The sequence below is a fragment of the Barbatula barbatula genome (genome assembly GCF_947034865.1).
Source record: "Barbatula barbatula genome assembly, chromosome: 6".
In the NCBI taxonomy this organism is placed as follows: Eukaryota; Metazoa; Chordata; class Actinopteri; order Cypriniformes; family Nemacheilidae; genus Barbatula; species Barbatula barbatula.
This window is the reverse complement of record NC_136765.1, coordinates 6,919,448-6,935,998: the sequence shown is the minus strand read 5'-3', so window position 1 is coordinate 6,935,998 and position 16,551 is coordinate 6,919,448. Positions and strand designations below refer to the sequence as shown.

Here is a 16,551-nt window from a genome sequence, read left to right as displayed (position 1 = left end):
GAATTGTCTGTAGACCTGTAGACACGCCGATCTGGGGGAAGGGTACAGAAACATTATTCATCATTGAAGGTCCCAATGAGCACAGTGGCCATAAATGGAAGAAGTTTGGAACCATCAGGACTCCTCCTAGAGCTGGCCGCCCGGCAAAACCGAGGTGGCCAGAGGGAAGCCACTCCTTAGTAAAAGGTACATGACAGCCTGCCTGGAGTTTGCCAAAAGGCCCCCGAAGGACTCTCAGACCATGAGAAACAAAATTCTCTGGTCTGATGAAACAAAGATTGAACTCTTGTCTGGAGGAAACCAGGCACCGCTTATCACCTGGTCAATACTATCCCTACAGTGAAGCATGGTGGTGGCAGCATCATGCTGTTTTTTTAGCGGCAGGAACTGGGATACTAGTCATGATCGAGGAAAAGATATATGCAGCAATGTACAAAGACATCCTCGATGAAAACCTGCTCCAGAGCGCTCTGGACCTCAGACTGGGGCGAAGGTTAATCTTTCAACAGGACAATGACCCTAAGCACACAGACAATATAACAAAGGAGTGGCTACAGGAAAACTCTGTGAATTTCCTTGGGTGGCCCAGCCAGATCCCAGACTTGAACCAGATTGAACATCTCTGCAGAGATATGAAAATGGCTGTGCACCGACGCTCCAAACTGATGGAGCTTGAGAGACCTTGCAGTGACGAATGGGAGAAACTATCCCAAAATAGGTGTGACAAGCTTGTAGCATCATACTCAAAACAACTTGAGGCTGTAATTGGTGTCTGTTACGTGAATAAAGATGTAAGCGGGACGAGAACGCAACATTTACGTGAGGTATGATTGACATGTGTGCGAGTAGAAGAAACAACCAGAGATCTCTACGTTTCAAGACGTTTAATTTGTGAATTTCCAGGACACCTAATAAGTAACAAATAAGGTAAATGTAAAGAGGAAAAAAAATAAGAAAGAATCAAATACAAGAGGATCGCCCAAATCAATGAAATAATCAAAACATAATTCATTCATTCATTCATTCATTCATTTTCTACCGCTTATCCGGGGCCGGGTCGCGGGGGCAGCAGTCTAAGCAGAGATGCCCAGACATCCCTCACCCTAGACACTTCCTCCAGCTCTTCCGGGGGGACACCGAGGTGTTCCCAGGCCAGCCGGGAGACATAGTCCCACCAGCGTGTCCTAGGTCTTCCCCGGGGTCTCCTCCCGGTCGGACGGGCCCGGAGCACCTTCCGGGGAAGGCGTCCAGTAAGCATCCGTAACAGATGCCCAACCCACCTCAGCTGACCCCTCTCGATGTGGAGGAGCTCTACTCCGAGCTCCTCCCGGGTGACCAAGCTTCTCACCCTATCTCTAAGGGATCGCCCAGCCACCCTGCGGAGGAAGCTCATTTCAGCCGCCTGTATCCGGGATCTTGTCCTTTCGGTCATGACCCAAAGCTCATGACCATAGGTGAGAGTAGGAACGTAGATTGACCGGTAAATTGAGAGCTTCGCCTTGCGGCTCAGCTCTTTCTTCACCACGACGGACCAGTACATCGACCGCATTACTGCAGAAGCTGCACCGATCCGTCTGTCAATCTCCCGTTCCATCCTTGCCTCACTCGTGAACAAGACCCCGAGATACTTAAACTCCTCCACTTGAGGAAGGAACTCTCCACCAACCTGAAGTGGGCAAGCCACCCTTTTCCGACTGAGGACCATGGTCAGCCTGAGATGGTGCGTGAGGTTGAGAGGTTCCGACTAGAGATAGTCGGGATCACCTCTACGCATGTCTTGGGCTCTGGAACCACACTCCTCGAGAGAGGATGGACACTTCATCACAAAACATAATTACCATATCTAATTTCCTCCCAACTATCTCACTATCAAACAAAAATGTAGAAAGAAACCCCGAAGTCTTCAGCGAATCCGTCGCCATACATAAACTACTCTCACTAAAAAAAACAGACATACAATGGGGCGATCACTCGTCGACTATCTAACATGAATGTACTGTATACCGCAGGTTACATTTATAAGATCCGGCATTTATTATAAACATCCCTAAAATCACAAGTAACTGCCCTAATGCTAGGGACGTTCAGTCTAACAAAGATCGATTACACGTAGAAACAAATGTATCACAAAGTTTAACAAACCCGATTGAGGGTTACTCAGAAATGACAGACGTCTCAAAACCATGAACACAGGAGCAACAACAACAATGTGTTCATGCCTCCAAAAGGACCGGCTCGCTACCCGCGAATTGGCTGAAATCTGGCGAGCTCCTGCAATCCTTGTGAATGGGCCTTTTAAACCCGACGGAACGTCAGCGGATTGGTGGAACGTCCGCTCCGACGCGTAAAGTAGTGACGTCACGTACTGCGGACCAGCCAATGATCACGACCTGTGGGAATGAATGAAAACAAACATAACAGCGACAAAGAGAGACAAACACAAATCCCCGTGAAACGTAACAGTGTCAAAGGTGCTCCAACAAAGTATTGAGCAAAGGCTGTGGATACTTGATTGGAATACATGTGGTTTTTTCCATTTTTCTATTTTTAATACATTTGCAACAATTTCAAACAAACTTCTTTCACGTTGTCATTATGGGGTATTGTTTGTAAAATTGAGGAAAATAATGAATTTAATCAATTTTGGAATAAGGCTGTAACATGACAAAATGTGGAAAAAGTGAAGCGCTGTGAATACTTTCTGGATGCGCTGTATAGTCACATTGGAAGCTGGGACACTGATATGTTTGCAGGTTGTTATGGTGATTGTGATGCCAATCAGTGCTCTTTATGGGCAGCTTTCTGTGATCCTAGGGGACTTCTACAAGACTCAGCACTTACGCTGGGTCATTAAACCATGACATTTACATTCCTTGGCAGGCTGGTTATGTCATCCTTCTTTAGGTCCAAGTAGTACTACATTAAACAGAACTAGCAAAAACTACCTATCCAGAAGAGTACTTGGTTATGTTTATATTATTTTAGGATTTTTAAAAACCCAGAGATGCAGCAGAGTTCATACCTGGATCAATGTTTTTACCTGTGTCATTTACAATAATAGAGGCAGCTCCAGTCGCAGCCTTTTCAGTCTGCTTTGCAAAAGCTATAGAGAAAAAGCAAAAAATAAATAGCTTGAAAACATTAACTTGGACTAAATAAATCTTTTTATTTGTTGACAAAATGCAGGTATTTAACATCCAAACCCATTTGTTGTAAGTTATAACACACTGTAAATGGAGAAATGTGCCGAGAAATCTGATGAGGCTTTGTTTACACCACACACTTGTTTACAAATCTGTTCTCAAGAAAGATCAGGGCCCGTATTTATCAAGCTTCTGAGAATTGCTCACAAGAGCACTGCTAAGAATTTACTTAAGAGTAAAAAATATCTTTTTAACTATAAGCTCAAAGCTTAAAGTTAGTTAAAAAGCAGCTCAATCGTAATTTAAGTGAAGTGTAGGACTAAATCATGTCTTCAAAAGAAGTTTGTTAAATGTATAAATTTGATTATGAAAAATTATGTGTAGAATAGATGTTGTTTCATTAATAAATGCCTTTCGCAAATTCATACTTTAAAAAAGTGCTACCCGCAATTACGCCTATGCAGGGGAGTACTGAATTTATGCGTGTATAATGTGGAATGATACGGCCAACCCCTCTGTCCACCACATGTCTCTGTCTCCTCAGCGCCATCACAAGCCCCTAGTGGCAACTCTAAGCACCTCTCGGGCTGCCTTAAATAATTGCGAGAATGATTCTTTGCTTTAAGAAATTTGATAACTTGCTTGATAAATTTGAGAAGCTTGATTAATACGGGCCCAGGTCATTTAATCAGACAGTGGACATAATGGGCCTTATTTATGAACCACAAGTAGAATAAATTTTAGTGTAAAGTGATGATATAAGAAGCCTTATGTTGTGTCGCATTGGTTACATCCGGTGAAGACACGGTGTGAGAAAAGTCAAGAAATGTAAAAGTACCAGAAATGAAGCTACAAAATGCCAAGCAATGTAAAAACACAGTTTGGTCATTACCAGTTGATACGCCATTATTTTTGAAATTCTGAATGTAGTTGTCCCCAAAAAAGTCCTTTCCAACCTAAAGAGACAAAGCAAGATTCACTATATGTTGGGGGAACAGATTAAACAGAAAATAGAAAACAAAAGTATATAAAATATATTTTATAGCAACTTGCTGACCGGCCTTAGTTCTGCGTTGCTATATTGGGCCAAGCCTTCCAGATATAACCCCAAACAAATGCCTCCAGCACCCTACAAACACATCTTTCATCTCCCCGTCTTTCCTTCTCTTCCTCTCTATGATATGATCAATGGAATAAGGTAAGGGGCAAAAGGATTTCTTTCTTCCCTACTGGGGCTGCTTTTATCCCACGCCTGGTAAAGACATGCCAAGGATAGGGTTCTAAGCCCCAGCAGAGAAGGCCCTGCACTACCTGGCCTTCTGTCTTTGAAGTGTGATCTTTCTTTGCAAGCATGGGAGTCTATTTTTGTACACTGCATGCGGTTTGGTATTGATTAGGGTCTTTGCACTGACACACTGAAAGCTTTATTATGTGGTTAAAATCTCTCGCACAGTTTAACAGTGAAAAACATAAATTGCTCAGTATCAACCTAAACCTTTTTAAGTGTACAAGCACTTCAGGCAATGTTCAGTTATTTCAAGTTCAAACATAGTAAACAATAGTTCTTTAAACAATGGATACCTTGCACACCATGGCAGTCTTGGCCCCCATTCTTGCAGCTTGAACACACTGATTTGCACCTTTACCACCAAAACCGATAAAGAAATTGTGTCCATGTATTGTTTCTCCAGCCTTGGGAAGGCGAGGTGCCTGGCTAATAGAGACAAAATGAAACTATTTAGTCAACATATTTAATACTACACTGCATTTAATTTGTGTCACTTGTCAACTGTACTTATAGCAGTACGGTAAGTAAAGCAGATATGGGAAAGGTCAACTTTATTTTAAAAAGGGTGCAAAATCATTTATGTCTGCAGTTCAAAATCAGTGACCCATTTTTATACTTTGAGTTGGTTGCTAGTGTTTAAGGAATAGTTCACCCAAAAACGTAATGTATGCCATAATTTACTCATCCCCACGCCCTCCTAGGTGTGTATGTCTTCCTTTATTTAGCTGAACACATTTAGACTGTGTAGAAATAAATGTAGATGACCTGCTGCTGATGCTTTCATTTTCATTCCGAATGTCTTTTCTCCAAAACATGACAGCAAAGGCTGAATACTCTCTCTGAAGGATGAAGGTGTGCTTGTGTCCGAGATTTAAAGCATGTATTTTGTCAGCTTGCTCAGATTTATATAATCGTTACATATATAATATCTAGGGATGCACCGATACCACTTTTTAAGGATCGAGTACGATACCGATACTTTTTCCCTGGTACTCGCCGATACCGATACTAACACCGATGCTAGATTTTTTTTGTTTGTGGCAATTTTCTAAGAACAACACAATGAGACTAATGAACGTATCAGCATCTTTATTTTTAACAACTTCAACTCATATTATGAAAAAATAAATCAATCTTATGTGTTTTTCAAAACTTTTCAAAGCCAAAATTCAAAGTGTCCAATAACCTCCAAAGGGCAAAACCAAGGACATAAGCATGCAGATTGCCATGTGTGGGTCGTCATCAGTGATTTTGAAATATTTCCACACTGCTAAGCGCGAATGAAGCGTTAAGAGAGTGATTTACATGTTAAGTCAATGCAAAGACGCGATAGACCTACTTGCGGTGCGATTCACGCGAATGAGGCGGCGCAAATTGAGCGTTCGCGTTATTCACGCGAGTTGAAAAATCTGAACTTTGGCGAAAATTAGCGCCGCGTTAATCAATCAGGCGCCTGCTGTAGTAGGGACATGATTATGACATAGCGAGTGGAGGCAGAAATCTGAAACAACAATGAAGGACTGCGCTGAAGGACTGCGCCTCTGAAGAACTGCGCCTCTGGACCCAGACACGGCGCCAAACGAGTCTACGTCTATCTTCAGCCTTCCATAGCTTATTATGCGCAGCTACCTGCTCAACAAAATCCATGTCCGCCATTTCGCAATAAGACTGGAGCCGCCTGCCAGAAGACCATCCCATGACGCGAATTCCACGCGCGAATGAAGCGAATAAACTCAAAATGTTCAAGCGTCCAACTACACACGAATAGCGCGATTTAGGTGTGAACACTCTATGACATTGTGTCTGCTACGGCAGGTGTCTCTGTGTGCACTGGAATGTTCTGTCAATTACGTCACGTGAGGTATCGGTCTTTGGTATCGGGGAGTACGAGTACATGAGCATGGTATCGGGCCCGACACCGATACTGTTATCGGTGTATCCCTAATAATATCCCACCATAAACACAACGCTTTACGACCACGAACATTACAGTCTTTAATTCTGACATAAAACCTGTGTTTGCAATCATTAATTGCAAACATTATCTGCCATAAACTGTCTGACAGTATGGTATATCGTTCATTAGCTAGAAAACATTATTGTTATAATGATATTGTCCAATGTAACAGCAATTGGACTATCAACTGAGTGTAGGTCACAAAGCAAATGTACATCAAAACCTTATTTCCAATGATTTATTTGTAGATATATTTTACAAGTGTTGATGCTGCATAAGCTTTTTGCATAAATACAGCTGAACCTCCATCGTCTTATTTTGCTGCCTCATCTTTCACCAACAGTGTTTGTTCATAAACAAACAGTCGTCAGGATTTTTGTAATGACGCAATTGCGATCCAGGCATCTTCTCTCCTGTCTGACAAAACTTCCTTCTTTCAGCTTGAGTAGGTGGGTTTTTGTGACATGTTGTCCAGAGAGGTGTGTTTAGGGTGGGGTTTTTGAGCTGCCGTTGACAGTGAAGATGCAACTTGATTTTTGCCTAACAGCTAGAAGCCCAATGCTACTGGCTCAGCCCGAGTCAACAAAAGCCCTGACAGCAATAAATCATTGTTAAGTATGACCCACAAAATATTAGATTACACAAAGTGTTCTTTCCTGTAAGCAAGCCAATATGTTAAAATACAGTTGTGATCTGTGAATTGCTATGTGATTGAGAATAACATACTTTTACTGCATAAATGTCAGTAACAAATCGCACAAGCTAAAGTGGATGCTCAAGTTTGTTAATCAAAATGTTGATGCAGGTTTATACTGTAAGCTTTTTTAGGCGCATAGGCGTCGCAGTGAGTTGAAAAGTCTTAACTGAGTGCGGCTCATGTTTGCGATATTTCATAGTGACAAAGTTGGCAGCCCTACGTGTAGCCTACATTAGTAACAGTTATAAACAAATACTGCAATAACTGATGAGAGATGGATAATGTGAGCTCCACTGCTTTACACCCGTTGGTCGCTGCCAAAAGCAGCTAATTTTTTTTGCATAAAGTTAAACAATTCTCAACTTTGCTACATCGCTAGAAAAGGCCACTTCCTGTAGCCAAGCTTTCATTGAAATGAATGAGATTGCATCGCTTTGCCGCTGCTACTCGCTAGTGGTGCAACGGATCACAATGCTCACAGTTCAGATCAGATAATTTTTCGGATCAGCTAATGTATATGCTTATCATAGTTTTATTATTATAATATGAGCAGTTGTAGAGAGAATATACAGAATTTAAACAATTTATGAAAATACTCTTATCAACAGATTAATTTAGAATCTGGTTTCTAAACTCAAATTATTTATCTTCTAGTCTATGTCAAACAGTCTGCATGCATTATTTACAGGGTTCTAAATTAACACCCGCCAACCCGCCAAATGCGGGTAAAAATTCATTTTGGCGGGTGTTAATAAAAACCTACTAGCCAGTTTGGCCGGTGATGCATGAGGCATTACATGCATGATACATAAGGCTCTGTTCTCGGTCATTTATCCTATGCATTTATCCACCTGACAGTACTTCCTACATTTCCCAAGAACACTGTTTCGTAATGCTACGTGGTGACGTTTCATACGCCCATTGGCTGCGCGCAGTTTGTAGTGAAACCAGCGCGAGAAACCATGGAAACGAACGGAGCAAGAGCAGGGAGCAGACTGAAATAAGACGGAGTTTAGCTAGATAGCTAGCTAGCTAGCTAGCAAAGTAAAGTATAAAGTTAAGATTAGCTAAACTAAATGAGGCGGTGGTTGGGACAGACTTCTGGGGGCGAGAAGAGGAACGAGGCAGGGGATGAGGATATCAACAGAGAAACGAAGAAAAGAAAATTTAATGCCAAATGGCTGACGGGTCGTGAATGGCTTGTGTTTGATCACGAAAATGTCGTCATGTTTTGTCAGGATTGCCGCATGTACGCGAAAGAAAAAAACAAAACGAACAATTTCGTGGTAGGAACTACTAATTTTAAAGTCGAGGCAGTAAAGGACCATGAGAGTGCCCGAAGTCATCAGGAGAGCCTAAGGATTAAAACTGCAGATATATATAAAGACAGATATAAAGACCGATAGAAAGATATAAAGATAGATATAAAGATAGATACTGTAGATAGATATAAAGACAGATAGAAAGATAGATAGAAAGATAGATACTGTAGATAGATATAGACAGATATAAAGACAGAAAGATAGATAGAAAGATATAAAGATAGATACTGTAGATAGATATAAAGACAGATAGAAAGATAGATACTGTAGATAGATATAAAGATAGATACTGTAGATAAATCCCAAACTTGAAATGTATGCACTTTCTGTGTATATTTTGTTGTATGTATTGTACTTTATATGTATTTTTCATGCCAAAATTGTTAATAAAATGATCAAATGCATTCAGTGTTACTCATATTTTCACCCGAAAAAAATTGGCTAGTGGAAATTCTGATTGGCTGGTAACTTTAGAAAGTTACCAGCCACATTGGCTGGTGATCAAAAAAGTTAATTTAGAACCCTGATTATTTAAAAAAAATTGCAAAATGTATAACAAATAAATAAAAGTGCAGTCAGTGTAAACAGCTGATCTCTAGAGATAGAAAAGTATAGCTGAGTACTTCAAAATCTGGGTGTAACCAGTAAACCATCCGGGAATATCTCGGCTACTCTGTCATGAACACTTTTGATTCGGACATACTGCTCTGAACATGTATTGTTTTCTCAAACTACTGTATATAGTAGGCGAGTAGGCGTATTTGGACGCAACAATAGTATATGCATGTCTGAATCTCGCGCGAAATTGTCCACCACCCGGATATTTCTCGCCTACTGTGAATACTGACGTTTTAGACATACTATTTGTTCGCCTACGGCTTTTTGCCTACTATTTAGTAAGGAAGTATGCAATTTCGAGCGCAGCCCATACTCTTATTATAGAGATGGGAGGGTCTGTAATACTTCCAATTGGAAAACCTGTAAAAGTTAACCAAACCCATTGACATCCATTCAAAAAAGTAGCATCCGGTCTCCTTTCCTGAGTACCACTGAAGCCATAAGCATAAGCCGTTACGCTTTTTGCCTAATGGTTGCAGGCTTTCCTTTTAAAACAAACTCACTTTGTTACAAACTCACACCTACATTGTGAATTTATGTTTGTCTGAATGAATGAGTTTAGCGTGCACCGGTCTCGCATCTCTCACGGAGGAGCTCCGGAAGCATAAGAGCAGAGCAACAACAGTGAAGGGCGGGAGAGGACCAGGCCTGGAGTTTATGCCTTGTGTTTGTGAGCTGCCGGCATTTTAAATTAGTTTTATTGTTTGTTTTTGTTATATTAAAAGTTGTTTTGTCATGGTTCTGCCTTCTCTTGTCTTGATTTTCTGGTCTAGGGGCAGAATCATGACAGACCCACGTGTTTTATGTGGAGAGAAACATATTATTGTCAATCAGGACATAATATGCGTTCTCTCCAGTCTCGTCATTTGGCCCCGCCCCTCTCGTTCCTAGTATTGCGTTCCACTTGTGTCTTTACCCACACCTGCCCATTGTTACCTCCTTTGTTAGTCTACCTATTTAATGCCCTCATGTCTATTGTCTTGTGCTCGTTCTTTGTTTCAAGGTCCCTGTTATAGTTGCCTTGACTGCTGTGCATTTGTCCTGTTGTATAGATTTATTATCTTGTATGTTATGCCGTGTACCCTTGCGTATCGTCCTAGTTGTGCTCTATCTTTGGATTACCCTGTCAAGTGTGTTCCTGTAGGTTTTGTACAAGTCTAGTTCTTTTTTGATCCCCACGTGGGAAGTGTTTTCTTTGCGTGTTAGTGTTTCTTTACCGCCACCCCATTGTGGGTCTTTTGTTTCGTGTCATTTATTAAAATCTTGTTCGTTCATCCTTGCTGCCTGCACTTGGGTTCTTCCACCACGTTCACCCACACAGTTCATGACAGAAGAACGAGCTAGAACCGAACCCAGCAGGCAAGATGGAGGCAAGGCGAGCGACCCAGGCTCATCGCCTCCTCAGTTTACGCCAGGGTCACTCCGATGTTTTGTTCGCTGACTGCTTCTTTGAGACGGCAGGGGAGATGGTCCACAATGAGCAGGAACAGATGGTCCTGTTCAATGGCGGCCTCAACCAACCTCTAGCGCGGTGGGAGATGCAAATGCTGATACCGCTGGGCTTCACAGACCTGATCAGGTATGCCATGAATCGGCTGGAGCCCAGGGTCTCAGTCCAGCACAGCTTTTCCCCCCCGCTGGCCACCGTCCCCTGCAAATCAGGGTTGTGGGCCTCTCCTCACCCTCTGCAACCGCCACCTCATCAGAGTCCACTTCACCACCTACAGCCTCCCCACCCACAGTCAGCCTTGGTGGCAAGCGGGGGAGGCGAGAATCCTGGGGGTCCTCGTCAGAGGCCTCCAACCCGGAGACAGCAACACCCTTTACCTCCTTCCTCCAGCCGACCACCAGACGGGTGGCTCGGCTGAAGAAGAGACAACGGAGGGCGGTCCCAAGTCCGGTGGTCCCGTCAAGTCCGGTGGTCCCGTCAAGTCCGGTGGTCCCGTCAGGTCCGGTGGTCCCGTCAGGTCTGGTGGTCCCAGGTCCGGTGGTCCCTCCTGCACCCAGTCCTGCCGGCCCTCCAGCCGGTGTCTCAGCCGGGGCTCCAAGAGCTTCCGGGACTCTCCCCAGGGTACCCCCTGCTATTCCTATCTAGCGCCTAAACTTTGGAACCGTCTTCCCTGCAATGTCCGGGAGGCGGACACACTCTGTCAGTTTAAATCTAGACTAAAGACGCATCTTTTTAATCTTGCATACACTAGATTATCATAATATATGTATTTCAAACATCTAGGCTGCACTAGTTAGATCAACCGGAACCAGGGACACTTCCAATAACAACTGATGCATTTGTTGCATCAAAGAGTGCAGAACAGTACTCTACTCTCAGCCAGTCTTGTCTCATTGTTCCAAGGTTACAAGAGCGGAGCGGGCAGGGCGCAATCCATTCCTAGACCTGACAAATGCTGGACGAAGGAAGTGACGTCCCTACAAAACTTCAGTCGCTATTAGATTATTAATGATAATTTTAAATCTAATTTATTTTTTATTTTCGCCTTGTTGTGCAAGCACTGTTGAGCTTGTGCAGAGGCTGCAGTTTTTGCCAGAGGGGAACTGGAATCCCCTGGTTAGGCCTGGTTTCCCTCCGAGGTTTTTTTTCTCCTCCAATGGAGTTTTCGGTTCCTCGCCACCGTTTGCATACTGTTTTGCACTGTTTTGCCTGGCCGGGGGGGCTGCTAGAATTTGGTAGTCTTATTTAATTAACACTGCATATAGGAATTTATTGTGTGTCTGATATTTGACCTGTGTTTTGAATTTAACCTTTTATGTTTTACTTATAGTAATTTTTTCTTGTACAGCTGCTTTGTAACAATGAAAATTGTAAAAAGCGCTATATAAATAAAGCTGACTTGACTTGACTTGACTATGTCCCCCAGGACCCCACACTCTCAAACGTCTCCAGGGACTAAGACTGCCCCTCCCTGTCCCAACCCCTTTGGACTGCCTCACATGAACTCTTGTTTTGCCCAACCCCCCTCCCATGTTTATTTTTCTTATGTCACCCCAATCCTCAGGTCATGTATTTTTGCCTGCCACTCATTTTGGTTACCATGTTTTGTTGGTTTATGTCTATTACCCAGTCTGTCTTGTCTTGTTAGTCTGCTCCCTTGGTGAACGCCAGGAGGGGGTTCATTAAGGGGGGGGATTCTGTCATGGTTCTGGCTTCTCTTGTCTTGATTTTCTGGTCTAGGGGCAGAATCATGACAGACCCACGTGTTTTATGTGGAGAGAAACATATTATTGTCAATCAGGACATAATATGCGTTCTCTCCAGTCTCGTCATTTGGCCCCGCCCCTTTCGTTCCTAGTATTGCTTTCCACTTGTGTCTTTACCCACACCTGTCCATTGTTATCTCCTTTGTTAGTCTACCTATTTAATGCCCTCATGTATATTGTCTTGTGCTCGTTTCAAGGTCCCTGTTATAGTTTCCTTGACTGCCGTGCATTTGTCCTGTTGTAAAGATTTATTATCTTGTATGTTATGCCGTGTACCCTTGCATGTCGTCCTAGTTGTGCTCTATCTTTGGATTACCCTGTCAAGTGTGTTCCCGTTGGTTTTGTATAAGTCTAGTTCTTTTTTGATCCCCCACGTGGGAAGTGTTTTGTTTGCGTGTTAGTGTTTATTTACCGCCACCCCATTGTGGTTCTTTTGTTTCGTGTCATTTATTAAAAGTCTTGTTCGTTCATCCTTGCTGCCTGCACTTGGGTTCTTCCACCACGTTCACCCACACAGTTCATGACAGTTTTACATTCGCCGGTTCCCACCTCCTTCCTTCCTTTTATTGAACCATGTTACAAGGTTATAAATTGATTTGCAACAGAATCTGTATTTTAACCTCTCCACCAGCATGGTCAAGACCAAATATTTTTCAAAGGATGTCAGGGACAAGATTTAGACCTGCACAAACCTTGAATAGGCTACAGACAGAAGCTTGGTGAGAAGGATACAAATGTTGGAGCGACTATTTCGAAATGGAACAAATACAAAACTGTTAAATTAAATTACAAAATAACTAAATCAATTTCCCTTGGTCTGGAGCTCCCTGCAAGATTTCCCCAAATGGGGTAAAGATGATGAGAAAGGTTTAAAGATCAGCCCAGAACTACATGGAAGAAGCTTGTTAATGATTTCAAGACAGTTGGAACCACAGTTAGCGAGCAAACCGTTGGTAACAAGCTATGCCACAATAGATTGAAATCCTGATGCACCCACAAAGTCCTCCTGCCCAAGAGCCTGGCTCCTCTGAAGTTTGACAATGAACATCAAAATTATTCAGAAAAGGCTTTGGAGAAAGTGCTGTGAGACCAAAATTGACTCCTGTTTTGGAGGGAGAGAAATGCTGACAATGACCCCAAGAACACCATCCCTATAGAGAAGTGTTGGAAATATTATGCGTTAGAGCTTTTTCTTTGCTACGGGTACAGGTTGACTTTACCACATTGAGGGACTGAGGGACGGACCCATGTACCGTAAAATCTGGGACGAGAACCTCCTCCCCTTAACTAGATCACTGAAAATGGGTCGTGGATGTACCTTTAACATGACAAAGACCCAAAACATATTGCCAAGACAACCAAAGAGTGTCTTAAGGTGAAGCACAGTAAATGTCCTTGCCAGTCTAAACCTACCATCAAAAATATAGACCCTTCATTTCTTTGTAAACAGGCCAACTCACAAAATCAGCAGGGTATCAAATAATTATTTCCCTCACTACATACAGAAGGTTCAATTAAACCATAAATAATATCAGTTCTATAACAAGTTGTATACAAAAATGTTTTATTGAAGTTTGTTAATGTTTCTGAAATAAATCGATTATTTGAATTTCAGTTACATTTTTTGCATTTTGTTCAAAAATATTCTATCGTGAACCCAGGATTATACCATTTTAAAATCATGAGCTGATTTAATTTAATATAATACATAAAGTATTCATATTATATGGATTACAGAATGTTCAGAATAATTATAGCAGATAATCAAAGTGCCATTCATTTACTACTCTATTTATACAGATGCATACTGATCATGCCAAAGTAGAAAAAAATATTAGATGACTATTAGTATCTTTAAATTTTTTTGTAATATAAGTAGTTAAAAGACACCTAAAACATTGTAATAGTTAAGGCGAATTAATTTGTTCTATTAATAATCAGCAGGTGGCACTGTCTTGCTTCACCACAAGCAATGTATAGAACACTGGATTAAACACTTCAAAGCCACGCATAGCCTTTTGATGGGTGAAATGTGTCAGCCATCCTTCCAAAATCAGCCTGTCAAAAACAAACACTCATATTCTAACAGAATTATTTCCTAATTGATGCAATCTTTGCTCTTCAAAGGCCAACACTGATGACTAAATCTTTAATGGCAAAAACAAGCAATTTATTTCCATTTCGATTTTATTTTCTTATCATTTGAGCTATAAGAAATGAAAAAATACAACCCACATATTCATGGAGTGAATTACAAGCTTTGTTTGTGGAAAACATTTCAGTTCCCGATAGTACAATATTCCAGAATGATGGGGTGTATAAGTATGTGGATACATGACCTGCTACTTAAAATAATACTTTTTGTTGGGTTAAGATAAAAGAGATGGGTTTTATGTGGGTATGCAGGGATAAACTTGCCAGTCAAGCTTTCTGTTGTAGGTTTTGGCCACATTCCAGGCATGAGTTGCACCTAAACTTAAAACAGTGAACCCAATATGACTAAGGGCACACTTAACACTACAAAAACTACTGCCCACAGCAAACGTGACCCATAAAGAGTGAATCAGTTCCCTACGGAAATATTAATAATAGTAAGATCTGGCAGAACAAAAGGCAGTTCCCCAAATCTCGGGGACCTTATTTAGCTTCTTCTGGACTTATTGTTTTCCGAGTTATTTTAAAATCTCATAGTCTCTGTTCTGCAAATGGAATATGTTCCACAAGCCCAAAAATGTGTGATTTTGTCACATGAGCTCAAAATCATATTTATATATCACTCATAAATTCTAACTTTTACAACAAAATTATACAGCTCTCTACTGACTAGTATCTTTATGGATTGTGTTTTTTGCAGGTTATGTGTAAACAGATGATTTCCTCCGTTACAACAATGAAACACTTGTTAAAATGGAATAAAATGATTTGAACCATTTAAGTATGAACTTGTCAGTACATTATTTTGTTTGGTTTTTTCAAAACAATTTTTAAATATATGTAAAATGTTGTCTATTAAATTGTTTTCATGTTTCTATCCTATTGCATGACTTACCTTACTAAATCTGTCATGCAGGAACCCACCACTATGACGCTCATGTCTTCAGACATGACCTTAATTCTGAAACAAATTAACATTTAATTAAAACACAACATAACAACTATATCATTTTACATATTTACAGAAACATATCTGCTTGTTTAAAGATCCGATTCAAGAGATTTATGTTTGAACCTTTTTTTCATTGATTTTCAATACTTGTTGATTATGTGCCTCACTGGACGCATACTGGCTATATAGATAATGATTTCAGGATTGGATCATGTGATTTGACAACATGCATGTAAATCCTTCATTAAGTCAATCCCTTGCGTGTTGGCAATGTATGTGAATAGAAGTGTTAATCTTCTTAAATCTCCAAGCAGGCCTCAGGGACTGTAAAAGCTTGGCTCCTGGCTAAGGCACAACCTACATTTTTCTCAACAGATCTACACATAGGCTAACTTTTCTGCATACTCAGATTTCAATCAGGCGATGGTTTAGCTATGACTGCATTTTGTTGTTTGTGCATAGACGTTGAACAATGTCAAACTATCCTCATGAAAAAACATATAAGAGAGTTGCTTGTAACACTCTAAACCTGACATATCAACGTATGAGTAAGGAACGTTTATGGAGATCTATAATATCATTAAAAAGGAATATGCAAAACATTTAAACATAAAAACGCATATGTATGGAAATCCAAGATTATAATGTTTAACATGGACAGCTCTTTTGAGGAGTTCAAAATGCAAGTTATTTTAAATAGACAAGGATGTTTGTGGCTGAGATCAAAGTCTACTTAGTATTTGAAACACGTCGTTTCACTACAAAGCATTCATTCAACACAACGTCAATTAGTTTGGAATAATGTGGTACATATAATAATTAACACGTTACCTAGTTCCCCACAAATTCCTTAGAGTAAAATTGTAGTCTAAAGATTTAATCTATATATATTTACGTGAACAACAGCAAGGAACAAGCGTGACAGCGGACCGTTTGAGCTGTCCACGTTTTTCCCCGTCTTTTATTTTTACCTCCTGAAAATGCCATTGTAAAGAAAGCAAAGATTATGTAATTCTGTGACATTTTCCTAAAGGACAGATATAGTGCCGTTTGTTTTAGGCTCTGAACGGGTTATTTACACATTAAAAACAGGATCATTTCCAGACATCTATAAACAAACAGGACCCAAAAAATAGCGGAAGTGGGGATAGAGTTCAATCTGAAGATTCTCAAATATTTCATATTTAAAGGTATTGAAAACCGC

The 16,551-nt window shown here is 40.9% G+C and overlaps 2 protein-coding genes across 3 annotated transcripts in view; one reads left to right on the top strand and one right to left on the bottom strand.

Moving 5' to 3' along the window:
- rbks (ribokinase) overlaps positions 1-16,301 on the bottom strand; it is a 38,428-nt gene extending 22,127 nt beyond the window's left edge. Inside the window, exons 1-5 of one of the 2 annotated variants that reach the window (XM_079459022.1) lie at positions 16,179-16,301; positions 15,291-15,356; positions 4,725-4,857; positions 4,036-4,099; positions 3,041-3,103 (exon numbers count right to left, since the gene is read on the bottom strand). In XM_079459022.1, the coding sequence (XP_079315148.1) occupies positions 3,041-3,103; positions 4,036-4,099; positions 4,725-4,857; positions 15,291-15,346 (316 nt within the window). In that variant the 5' untranslated portion in view covers positions 15,347-15,356; positions 16,179-16,301. The remainder of the gene's footprint in view (positions 1-3,040; positions 3,104-4,035; positions 4,100-4,724; positions 4,858-15,290; positions 15,357-16,178) is intronic. The other variant, XM_079459023.1, reaches the window with a different exon arrangement.
- The window catches only part of babam2 (BRISC and BRCA1 A complex member 2), a 112,389-nt gene continuing 112,078 nt past the window's right edge, over positions 16,241-16,551 (top strand). Inside the window, exon 1 of the mRNA XM_079459020.1 lies at positions 16,241-16,537. The gene's annotated coding sequence lies outside the window, so the exon portion shown is untranslated. The remainder of the gene's footprint in view (positions 16,538-16,551) is intronic.